This window comes from Barbus barbus, assembly GCF_936440315.1.
Source record: "Barbus barbus genome assembly, chromosome: 20".
Taxonomy (NCBI): Eukaryota; Metazoa; Chordata; class Actinopteri; order Cypriniformes; family Cyprinidae; genus Barbus; species Barbus barbus.
In genome coordinates, this window is record NC_136748.1 from 2,353,276 (window position 1) to 2,366,518 (window position 13,243).

Here is a 13,243-nt window from a genome sequence, read left to right on the forward strand (position 1 = left end):
TCATGAAGAAAATGATCAAATATGAAACATAAAGAACCAAACAACACTGGCATAAGAACTGAATACTGTTCAAAATTAAAACAATACAAAGACACAATCAGAGCAAAAAAGAAACACCATCTGACCAAAGGTTTACAAGAAATAGAACATTCAATAAATCATAATCAGTTCTGGGATATGAGGAATAATCTGAGCACAACAAAACCACAAGACTTGCCAATACAAGACAGGAAACATTTGGACAAAACATTTTGAAAATTTATATAAAGAAATCCCTCCAAAACAACTCATTAACAATTCTGATCAGATCAAACGAAGTCTACAAACTTATGAAAACATAATTAAAAATAATCAAAACCCTCTCGACTTCCCAATTACACATGAAGAACTGATGAACAAACTCAAAAGCCAAAAATGTCAGAAATCTTGTGGCCCTGACAGCATTCTGGGAGAAATGCTGAAACACAGCACACCTGAGCTTCAGATAGCTGTGCTCAAATTATTCAACCTTGTACTCAGTTCAGGCTGTTCTCCTGACATCTGGAGCCAGGGACTTATTACCCCTATTCACAAGAGTGGAGACCCTAATAATTTCAGAGGCATTTGTGTGAGCAGTAATCTGGGGAAGTTATTTAGCAGTATTTTAAACAATAGAATAGTAAACTTCCTTAACGAACACAGTGTCCTGAGTCCCAGCCAGATTGGCTTTCTTCCTAATTATAGAACTACTGACCACATTTACACCCTACACACCCTAATCAATAAACACATAAAACAGACTAAACACGGAAAAATATTTGCATGCTTTGTCGATTTAAAAAAAGCATTTGATTCAATTTGGCACGACGGATTATATTACAAACTTTTACAAAGTGGTGTAGGGGGTAAAGTTTATGACATTAAATCAATGCATTCAAGCAACAAATGTGCAATACGAATTGGCAACAAACATACAGAACTCTTCTCCCAGAAGAGAGGAGTACGGCAGGGCTGTAGCCTGAGTCCAACACTGTTCAACATCTGCATTAATGAATTAGCGGTGCAGCTGGAACAGTCTACAGCCCCTGGACTCACTCTACAAGACAAAAATATCAAGCTTTTGCTGTACGCAGATGATCTAGTGCTGCTGTCATCCACCCCACAGGGACTACAGCAACACATAGACCTGCTGGAGAACTACTGCCAGAACTGGGCCCTGGCAGTAAACCTCAAAAAGACCAGCATTATGGTCTTTCAGAAAAAGCCCAGATGTCAGGAACACAGATACCAGTTCAGTCTAGAACACACGATGCAGTACACTTACCTCGGCCTGATCATCACTGCATCGGGGAGTTTCAGTACGGCAGTGGATGCTCTCAAAGATAAAGCTCCAAGAGCTCTATATGCAATCAAGAAAAAATTCCAAAATATTGAAATACCGCTTCCAATCTGGTGTAAAATCTTTGATAGTGTAATTCAGCCCATAGCGCTGTACGGAAGTGAGGTTTGGGGTCCACTCAGTGATCAGAGCTACACTAGACGGGACAGACATCCAACAGAAGCCCTACACACAGAATTCTGCAAAATGATCCTAAAATTACAAAGGAGAACACCCAATAATGCATGTAGGGCAGAATTAGGCCGTTTCCCATTGATTATAAATATACAAAAAAGATCTAAAGCACTACAAACCCAAGAACTGAACCCTGAAAAGAGTCCACTCAGTCAGCTGGTTCTGAGACTTACTAACCTGACTAACTCTACTAACACTAACCAGTCTCAGACCAGCACTGCTTCTCACCCAAACATCAAAATAAATCAGATTATCAAACAATCTAAACACATATATCTGGAACATTGGGATCAAGAAACCAAAACACAAAGTAAATTACAACTCTGTCGAACTATAAAATTAAAATATGAATCAGAAGAATATCTCCAGAGTGTGAAAGACACAAAGCAGAGACAGATCCTGAGCAAGTACAGGCTCAGTGAGCACAGACTAGCCATCGAGACCGGCAGACACAGAAAGAGCTGGTTACCCAGAGAGCAAAGAGTGTGTGTTCACTGTGAGACAGAGACACACTTCCTACTTCACTGTTACCAATTTAAATCAATCAGAGACATATACATCAACAAATTCACAAACACCATAAAGAACTTTACAGCCATGACTGAAGAGGAACAAATAAAGATAATACTATAGAAGAGGGACAGACAGCAGCACTGGCTGCGAGATACGTGTGTGTGCCGTAGCCTGAGAGACAGCAGGTGAACGTGTGTGTAATGTGTGTATTATGTCTGACCTCAGTGTGTTTCCCTAATGTCCACCACAGTGACCCTCAGCCTGTGTGTGTTTATATGTTAAACACTGTGGTATGAAATGTTCACACAAGTTCTTATTTGTTAAAATGTTTATTTAAATTTATATTGTTATAATGTTTTTATTCTGTTATTTTGATATTTTCATTGTTATTATATTTCAAGCTTTGGCAATATTGTATTTTTTACAGTCATGCCAATAAAGCAATATTGAATTGAATTGAGAGAGAGAGCGAGAGAGAGAGACACACACAGAGAGAGAGAGAGAGAGAGAGAGAGAGACAGAGAGAGAGAGAGACACACACACACACACAGAGAGAGAGAGAGAGAGCGAGCGAGAGACACACACACACAGAGAGAGAGAGAGAGAGCGAGCGAGCGAGAGACACACATAGAGAGAGAGACAGAGAGTCCATTAACACACAACCCTTCAGGAGCTCCGCCGCTGGACTTTGGCGATTTTTCCTCTTATTTTCGGGAAGCTTCCTCATGATAGGATTAAATCGTCGGTCGAAGGACAGAAAGCGTGTAGCCTGTTGAAGTTGTGGGAACTGAAGTGGTGTTTAGCGGATTTGTGAAGGTTAGTGAACGCTATGATTTCTCTCAGTTATTTGTGTGTCGCAACTCTGAATAAAAGCCTCTCTGCTGCTCTCCTCAAACCCTGCTGCTGCTCGGCTTCGTCAAGTACCTCGTATTCAACCGAAGAGCGAGCAGACTGTAACTTTCCCAGTCGTTTCGGTGTGTTTTCTATCATTGACCTGCTGTCTTTATTTAGCTGCATTTGGAGCGGAGCTGCTGACGTCACCCGAGCCCTAGCTCAGGGTTTGACCGTTAGTTAGCTAGTTAGCTAGCTAGTTAGTTAGTTGGTGGAGCTACAGGTTTAATTTCACTAAACTACAGCCTTTATAATCTCCAGTGTGTGACATTTTATTGTGATTTATTAAATGAAGCGGCTGGTATGATTTAATAACTTTAACGTTAGTTCACACAGGCTTCTAGAAATAACAAATTTCTATTCAGTTTAAATGTGTTTTATTGTTATGACGAACTTTATTTACAGTGTACGTTAGCTTATTCCAAACAATAATTCGCAGAAACAACTCAATAATTTTCAAAAGTCATGTTTTTTTTTAATTTCAGTGGATCTCAATCAAACTGCAGTTGGGTTACTTTCATTAGGTTAAAAAATAACTAAACAAATACACAATACAGTTATCTGTTTTTGCAAATACACTCTTCATATCTAATGTATGATGTCTAATATTTAATTATTCTAATACCATTATCCAGTTTGCTAAAGAGTTTTAAATTTGCACATTTTTTTCATGGCTAAACTATTCTATTTGCATTGTGCTCAAAAAGTATTGTGCTGTCTACCTGGAGAGCATCACGAGTGCACCCTATAATGCCCAAAATGTTGTCTAGGTGGGAAGCCGACGAGCTTTTGAGATCTGTATTTCAGTGTGAATAGCTTTGCTTTGATTTAGCCTGTAGGCCACTTGTTGCTGAAGTTGACGGATCATAATGGTTTTGACGCTGTTTCTAAAGGATGGCGTTGGACGGTATACGGATGCCGGATGGCTGCTACGCAGACGGGACCTGGGAGCTGAAGATGCACGTCACTGACCTCAACAGGGACGTGTCTCTCAGAGTCACTGGGGAAATCCACATCGGCGGTGTGATGCTCAAACTGGTGGAGAAACTCGGTACGTGTGTGTCTACAGTTTCCACCCTTCAGGATGAGTCTGCAGTCTCAGATGCTGATGCTTACTGCACTTTCGTTGACTCATGATGAGTATCGAATATCATTATGTTCTTGGTGTGAACGGGCCATCAGTCGTATTATCAGCCACCACGCTCTCTAGATGTTGCATCTGTTAATGAGAAACCTTAATGGTTGATTGCTAATTATTTCCTTGCGTTTTTAAATGAGTGTGTTTGTGTCAGAGATTGAGACCAGTTTATTTTGGTTAGAAACGAGGGTTTGGGATGATATTAAATGTACCATAGTCTGCCTCCTCGCTGTTTCCTTGCAGTTCATCCTTGTTTTTTAGAGCTACAGAACAAATCAGCCTTTGTTTCCGTGCTCTTCCCACTCCATGAAGATAGGGTCATATGAAAGAGGAAGATGGAGAACACATGCCTACTGATTCTCCCTTGCTTTATTAGCAGCTACATTTTTTCTGGATGTGTTGTTTGGTGTGTTTGTGAAACACTGAGATGAGACGACTCCTCAAATGCAGTCGGCACTTAAAAAGTGTTGCTGTGAACTATCAGCTGTGGCATCTGTTGTTTTCTCCTTCGCGGGTGACTGTGGCACGCTGGGACCTCCTGCGGCTCTACCTTCATCTTTGAGCAACGATGTAAAAAACAGCTTTGTTTGAGGGTAGATGTGTGAGAGAACTCATTCAGGGTCTAGTTACCCCATGCATTACCCCTGCAAACTCTTCAGGAATGTGTAGTGGCGCTATGGGACAGAGCTTGTGCTAGTTTAAAGCACATGTTAGCTATTAACCCCTCAGAGAGAGAGAGATGTTCAAACATAATTTCTTCATGCATGCTGCTTGAGGATTTTTGCTTGGAGCAAAAGAAAAATGTTGTCATACTCCTCTGCGCTTCGCTACTGTCTCCTAATTGAAAATATTTAGGAGCACGGTCAAAAATTTAGCAGCACCTTCAAATCAATAATCAAAAATTCTGATCAAAAATGAACCTTCAAGGTGATTACAAGGTGATATTTGACTCCTTAAAGTGATTTACAGGGCATTTTATTTTTATCTTTGTAATGGCATTTTTCTAACTTTATTAAAAGTATGTTATCTTTTATGTCGAATTCAAAAAAATATATTTATAAGCTTTAAAGTCCTATTTAATAAGTAGAATAAGATACCAATCAAATGAAATCAGTATTTAAGAAATAAATGTGTACTACAGAGGTGCAGAAGAACACACAAGTGGCTTGTAGGTGTATTTTCAGATGTTTAATGAGGCTCAGAGGTTGCATAAGTGCAATTAAATTCATAAGTTCATGTTGAGGTTAATGTTTTAAATATACAATTTTGAATGTAGAAATATTAAATGATTTAAATAACGGAAAAGATACTTTAAAAATTAAACTAATTTTAATTAAACTTAATTCAAGAACCTGCTTAATTAAGCGGGTTCTTGGATGTTCTGAGCTCTCTGGATGCCAAATACCATACAGATAATGTGCACGTGTTTATTTTCTCTTTTGACATATTGTGGAATCTGAAGTAACGGATATAGAGTGAACCCACCATCATATTGTGAGAATTGTTTTGAGTAAAGCCGTGCTGATCATGACCGGCTTAAAGGACTCAATTAGACTATTGCAGTTGAAAATTAGCTGTTTGTTTTTCTCTTGAGCTGTTTGTCACTAATTCTATTTGAATCTTTCCCTTTATCCTGTAATATTGCATATTTAAGAACAGTCGCATCTAAATTGTTCTCAAGTGACCGTCGTCACATGTTTTCGTGAGCTCTGTGATTGGTGGAAAGGGGTCGAATGACTCTTGTTTTTAAGTCTTTTATTTTATCCTTGTGAGCTCGACCTGTCTGTCCTGCTTTATGAAGACAAAGATGCCATACGCCTCTGGTGTTCATGACCTTTCTGTGTCATGAAATCCATTCTGTACCTTTGACATGATACGCCTGTCCTGCTCATCCTTTCTTTTTCATCTATAAAGTACAGAAGTCTGTTGTTAGGTCTTCGCTGTTCTTTGGAACTAAGATTGTATATGCAAACCTCAATCGAGCCACCAAATGAGTCTCATATGGGCCTTTGAAATGAAATGTCACAGTCTTCTTAAAGTAACGCAATAGAACAAAATGCTGCTCTGTCCAGTTCACTTGTGCTGCCGAGCGCTTTTCAGACTCTCCAAATGTCCTCCGATCATCTCAGGAGCACTTACAATGAGCATTATACAAAAGTGAGACAAATTCACTTTGACATTTGTGCAGTTCTTAATAATGTTTGTTTCAGACAAGTTAAACTTCCTTCACTCGCTGTGTTCACAACACAGCCAAAATTAGCCTATAACTTAAGAGAAAGCAACATTTTGTCATGTTTTGCGTTGATTTTCATCTTATGGTTTTCTTTATTTTTTCTAATATTTTTGGGAAAGGTAAACCAAGTTAGCAGCACAACTTTCAGGGAAACCTAAACAGTGGTGAAAAGAGATTTGTAATAAAACACATCTGACTTCTCTTACGTTCACACTTGGCTTTGATTCGGTACACTCTTAAAAATCAGTCGGCATCGATGGTTCCATGAAGAACCTTTTACATCCACAAAAGGTTCTTTATAGTGGAAAAATGATCTTTTCGCCCATGCTCATCTCTTCTCAGTCCTGTATTGAAAGGCTTTAGATGTTCTAATGGAATAAATCGAAATGCCAGGAAAGCACTCTCTCATTGATTACAGCGCTCATTTCCTGAAGTAGAGTTTCAGCAGGTTCTATTTAATAATTGATGGTCAGGGGTCTTGATGGCTTTTATATTTGCCACTGACCCAAAACCTTCAGTTCTGCCAGGAAGAGTGTGAACCGTATATACCTCAGTTTCAAGTTGATTTGATTCGGCTGGAATTGTACCTGCTCCGCTACCTCATTTTGACTCGGCTGGAGCTTCACATCAGAGAGTCAAGTGTCATTATTGAGACTGATAACTAGAGATGCACCGATTGACCGGCCAGTGATCGGAATCGGGCGAATTTTCACATGACCAACCCGGATCGGTGACCGGTCAGTCTCACGTCTTGCCGATCCTTGACGTCACAGCCACGCACACACTCACAGTCGCGTGTAAACACGTCGTTTCGTGCGAGAAAGATTCTCATTCTATATTTATTGTGTTTACATTGTTTCACGTATTAATTCTGATAGAAACAATAATATCCACATGCTCGGGTGAAAGTTTGTTCCTCAGTCTGATAACAATAAGAACGCGCTGACAAAGATAACAGCGCCACCCAGTGCATGTAGTTATAACTGCTAAGGATTTATCATGGATTCCCTGCATTTACGGCCAGCAAATTAACACACAGTAAAATTCGAATGGTGTTTTTATTGTTCGAATAATAATTACAGACCGAATATTCGACTATTCGTGCACACCCCTAGTTGTAACGGTATGAGATTTTCACAGTATGATAATCGTCTCAGAATAAGAACAAGTTATTTGAGTGAAAAAATCCTTTATTACAACAAACTTGAAACCATTTTAATGAAAGTATTGAAGTCTCCCTTCTGAAAAAAAAATACAATTAAAAAATAAAGCCATACAACTTAGGTATATCTACATCACACTTTAATATTTTAATTAATGTTTTAAAATGTTATCAAATTAAAAATTTACTCTTATTTTTGGCAAAATTCTGCACAATAGAGGTATACTAAATTAAAACATGCACAAAGATGATACTCCTTAAAAATAATGTTTAAATAAATTCATTATTGTATCCGTTGGCCGCCGCCTTCTTCCATTTCTTCCGCTAAAAAGTCTATGGCAGCCCATAGAACCGATTGCGGGAAAGTTGTCAAATTTGGCACACTGATAGAGGACGGTGTCAATACTAACCACGGTAAATTTGGAGTCTCTATCTCAAACTCTCTAGCGCCACCACTTGTCCAAAGTTTCACTCGTGTTGCAAATTGGATCCGTCCTCAAGGACAACCCCGAGTTAATCCCCCCCCCCCTCCCAAAGTATTCCCATACTGCAGATTTCAACTTTATTTTCTCAGCGGGGATGGAGATTAGATACAATTTCTGTAATTTTCTTCTCTGTATGTACGTGTAAGAAGCCAAGTGAGTGCATAGTGAAGCAGCCGAGCGAAAGTAATATGCGTGGGTGAGATTTTTTTCTTTCATTTTTAAAACAAAAACGTAGATATGCAAATGATTACGGTATGATAACAGTGCACGTTCAAACCGTCATACCGGTATATCGTTGCAATCCTATTGCCAAAGCAACATTTCTCATTTTCATTTAGTTCAACTTGATATATACAAAAATTTATAAAATTTATTCATATAATTATTTATTATTAATAAATTTATATTTTGTTTTTATAAAATGACAAAAACAACAAAATTACTAAAACTTGAACTAAAATTATAATAAAATTTTCTAATAGTACATTGTGTGCTCCCTAGACATTTAGAGAACATATTGATATATTGTGTTCTTTTGATTTGTTCTTTTCTTTGATCTTGGTAAAGCCTGCTGAAACCATTTAATATGCGGTCTGAAACAGGCACAACAGCAGCTACTCATTCACACACAACCCACCTGTACTTGATAAAATGATAGTTTCTCTCCATCATACAAAACTCAGTCATGTTTGAGAGAATATAGTAGCATTCCCTCCTCAAGAGGCAGGGCCTTCATTCCTTTTCCTTTCGCAGTGCTGTTCAAATCATAATATTTCTTGTGAGTAAGTGGAGACATCGTAAATGAAGCGGGGCACATTTTGTACAGACTCTGTGGCAAACGTTGTGAGTCTATAATAGTGTAAGAATCCGCAGTGTGTCATAAAGTGAGTGCTGGCCAAAAGAAACCCTACCCTCTTAAGGCAGTGAAGAAACACACATGCGCTCCCTCACTACTGGTGAAGGGAGCGTGTATTATTAGAAGGTGAAGCGGAAACCCTAAAAAGTAAGCCAGCTCAAAATGACATCATTGGGAAGGTCGAGACCAGACTTTTATCTGAGGCCTCTTGACCAAACCGTCATTTGTTCCAGACGCTTGGTAAGTCATGAAGGAGGGAAATGATGATACGGACTCCACTATGGGCAGAAGGGCTGTAGGTGGGGTTTTAATGCAGGCCGAGCCCAGTTTTGTGACGTGGGGGTCTTCTGACAGACAGGAAATGACATCAAACGTTTGGCTTGTTCCCTGGATGTTGCCGTCATCCTGATGTTTTCTGCTGCTCACAGATTCTTTCATTGTTTTCATACTTAATGGTTTTGTCATAAGTGCCTTCTGCTTTTTTTTCAGATGTTCTTTATTATTCAGGGAGCATTAACGGATAAATTCAGTATGAAATGGTATAGTTTTCCCCCGGTAAGTATAACTAAAAGGTTATCCTGGTAAAGAATACTTCTGTCTGTCCTGATGTAATCATGGCAGAGCTACAGTGAGAGGAATGTGGAGACTGCAGGGAAATACACAGGATTTATCAGAGGATGCATCATTTCCTCTGTCATTTTCTCCCCTTTCCTTCCTCGAATAAAGAGATTTGTGGATGTTTTGGCCTGTCCTGCTAGAACCGGGCAGCATTTAAAAAAAAATTCTGTGCTGACGATAATCCTGAAATAGTCATACAAATAATCATAATTAATTTGTCTAATTGAGATTAATTGTTTGTTTTTTAATGTCATTTACATTGTAAGCCTAGTAATTTTTTTTTTTTTTGTGTGTGCGTTTGTAATTAAATAGTCCTAAATGACTTTTTATTAATACAATTATTTAATATTTTAAAGTTAAAATATTTTTTCTTTGTTCAGCTTTCATCTTGGTCCACTTTGGATTCAAAGGAGCCCAGAAAACTATACTATAATCCAGGGGTCGGCAAGTAAGTTTGGCATCGGTGGGCCAGAACATAGAAGGATAATTTAAGAAATTAATTGATGAAAAATGCAACTAGAATTGCCTGTGACATACTGTTACAGTGTCTTTGGTAACTGTGAGCTGTTACTCGGTGTTAAATCCTGTGGTAGGACAGTCATTAACAAAATGCCACATTTGTGTGGCGGTGACAGGCAGAGTAGGCTATGTGCGCGGAGTGGAGCATCAACAATTTCCCCTGCGCGCTCCAGGCATTTAATAACTCCGCTCCAGGTTCACCATTTCCCGCTCCGCGCTCACAGAAATCAGAAACACCGCTCTGCCTTCGCTCCGCAGCTAAAGCATTTCAGTATCACAGTTCTGTTCAGAGGCCTATATTAAAAAAAATAAATAAATAAAAGATTGTTTCAACGTGGCTTATTGGAACACTAGTGTGCAAACCTTTTTTCCTTCCATATGACAAGCTAATCACTTGGTTGTCAGCATTAAAAGGTATAATTGCTGCTTTTTGCAGTGCAATTTTTTATTTTATTTTTATTTTTGTGATGAAAATAACAGTATGCCGTCACATTCTTTCTGATTTGAGTGATCCTTCTCTATCAAGCTAGCTAAATATTTTAAACTTGTGAATTTTTGCCCGAGGACCGCCTGTTGCCGACCACTGCTACAATCTAATCTAATCTATGTAATATAATAGTATACAGTATGAATGAATATAAAATATGTATAATTGAATTTAAATTAATTATATATTTTGTATTTGTAATTTGATTTGATATAGTATTGTAACAATAATATAGTTTTTTTTTATATAATTAAAATATATAGACAATATAAATGTAACAAGCTTGGCATTGACAAATGTTAAATTAATGAAAAACCAGGGCTGTTATGCATTTTATTCCTCAATATACAAATATGCGGGAAAAGTGATTTCATAGGGCCCTAAAAATATTTCTGAAACTGTAATAAATTGCTAAATTAAGTTTCATTATTTCAATAGACATGCTGTTTTATTATAACCATTTAATTGAACCATTACAATGAAATCCAGAAAAATTAACATTGTAAAATGGAATTTGGGAAAAAATAAAACTGATTTTATAGGGCCATGGTGTGTATGTGTGTGTGTTAGGGATGCACAATATTGTTTTTTTGCCAATATCCGATATGCCGATATTTTTCAACTCATTTTGGCCGATACCGATATATTTCCTTCTGTTTGGAAAAACACCAAGTCTCTCCTGTGCAGAAATTATAAGCAAATAATTTTTTAATTTTGGTTAGTTTTTAACAAGAACTTATTTGTTAGAATTTTATAAGGACAGTTCATTGAAGATTTGAAAATAACTATAAATAAACTATATTCAGTCGCTGCATTTGTTTTTGTTTTTTTAATTTTCCAGAAAGATGCAGTGGTAACCTTAACATTTTATTTTAAGATTTAACATTTGTCTAAAGCAAGAGTTGTAAAAATTCTGAAAATCTTTTAGAGCTCATAATTTGTTTAAAAAAATAACATATTACACATTAATGAATAAATCAGTATATACAATTATTTAATTTAAGTGACGTGTTTTTTTGTTCATGTAAGCTATAGCAGATCAATTGCTGCTTTACTTCTAAATATTATTTGTGTATTTTGCTTTCATTTTATTAGAAGTAGGCCAACAGCTCCCCCCTACGGAATTAAAACTTCTTACAGAGCGGCCATTAGGACCCGGTGAAGGCTGCCGCTGCACGTGCTATTTATCTTTACTCTATCACACACCGAACGTGTCATTCTCTACTGCATTCTGAGTTTAAATGCAGCGATCCAAAACAGTGAATATAATCACCATTCAGGACAAAAAAAACTTTGCTTCAAGAATGAGCCACACTGCTGACATGATCCAGTCGCTAGCACATCCTGAGCACATGCAACATATTCCTCTTATCAGCAAAACATATCGGGGTAACACTTTATTTTAAGGTGTCCATAATACAGAGTACTTACCTAATTAAGTACTTAGTACTAGTCGTTGTACTTACATGTAAACCAAATGTACTTACCATGTAACTAAGTTATGGAACAGCCTGTAATTACAGTTTGTAATTATATAGATGTAATAGACAGCTACTGTTACACATATGTTACAGACCGAGTCTGTTACACAGCTACTGGTGTAACCAAAAGATTGTTACATATGTGTTGCAGACTTTATACAACGTAATTATAAATGCAAGTACACAGACATAAGCTACTTAAAATAAAGTGTATCAAGTGTATCACTTAAGTGTACAAACAGTCACCGGCCACTTTATTAGGTACACCTGTTCAATTGCTTGGTAACACAAATTGCTAATCAGCCAATCACATGGCAGCAACTCAATGCATTTAGGCATCTAGATGTGGTGAAGACGACTTGCTGAAGTTCAAACCGAGCATCAGAATGGGGAAGAAAGGGGATTTAAGTGACTTTGAACGTGGAATGGTTGTTGGTGCCAGACGGGCTGGTCTGAGTATTTCAAAAACTGCTGATCTACTGAGATTTTCACTCACAACCATCTCAAGGGTTTACAGAGAATGGTCCGAAGAAGAGAAAATATCCAGTGAGCGGCAGTTGTGTGACGAAAACGCCTTGTTGATGTCAGAGGTCAGAGGAGAATGGGCAGACTGGTTAGAGATGATAGAAAGGCAACAGTAACTCAAATAACCACTCGTTACAACCAAGGTATGCAGAATACCATCTCTGAACACACAACACGTCGAACCCTGAAGCAGATGGGCTACAGCAGCAGAAGAACACACCGGGTGCCGCTCCTGTCAGCTAAGAACAGGAAACAGAGGCTACAATTCGCACAGGCTCACCAAAATTGGACAATAGAAGATTGGAGAAACGTTGCCTGGTCTGATGAGTCTCAATTTCTGCTGCAACATTCAGATGTAGGGTCAGATTTTGGCGTAAAGAACATAAAAGCATGGCTCCATCCTGCCTTGTCTCAACGGTTCAGGGTGGTGGTGGTGTAATGGTGTGGGGGATATTTTCTTGGCACACTTTGGGCCCTTAGTACCAATTGAGTATTGTTTAAACGCCACAGCCTACCTGAGTATTGTTGCTGACCATGTCCATCCCTTTATGACTACAGTGTACCCATCTTCTGATGGCTACTTCCAGCAGGATAATGCACCATGTCACAAAGCTGAAATGATCTCAGACTGGTTTCTTGAACATGACAATGAGTTCACTTTACTCAAATGACCTCCACAGTCACCAGATCTCAATCCAATAGAGCACCTTTGGGATGTGGTGGAACGGGAGATTCTCATCATGGATGTGCAGCCGACAAATCTGCAGCAACTGCGTGATGCTA

General features: G+C 38.3%; 1 protein-coding gene across 4 annotated transcripts in view; it reads left to right on the forward strand.

Moving 5' to 3' along the window:
• The first annotated feature begins 2,550 nt into the window (after window positions 1–2,550).
• Window positions 2,551–13,243, forward strand: part of LOC306886322 (fermitin family homolog 2) — a 53,833-nt gene continuing 43,140 nt past the window's right edge. For 3 of the 4 annotated variants that reach the window (XM_079443337.1, XM_079443336.1, XM_079443338.1), the window contains exons 1-2: window positions 2,628–2,881; window positions 3,850–4,007. In XM_079443337.1, coding sequence (XP_079299463.1) covers window positions 3,851–4,007 — 157 coding nt within the window. In that variant the 5' untranslated portion in view covers window positions 2,628–2,881; window position 3,850. Of the gene's footprint in view, window positions 2,882–3,849; window positions 4,008–13,243 lie in introns of all 4 variants that reach the window. The other variant, XM_079443339.1, reaches the window with a different exon arrangement.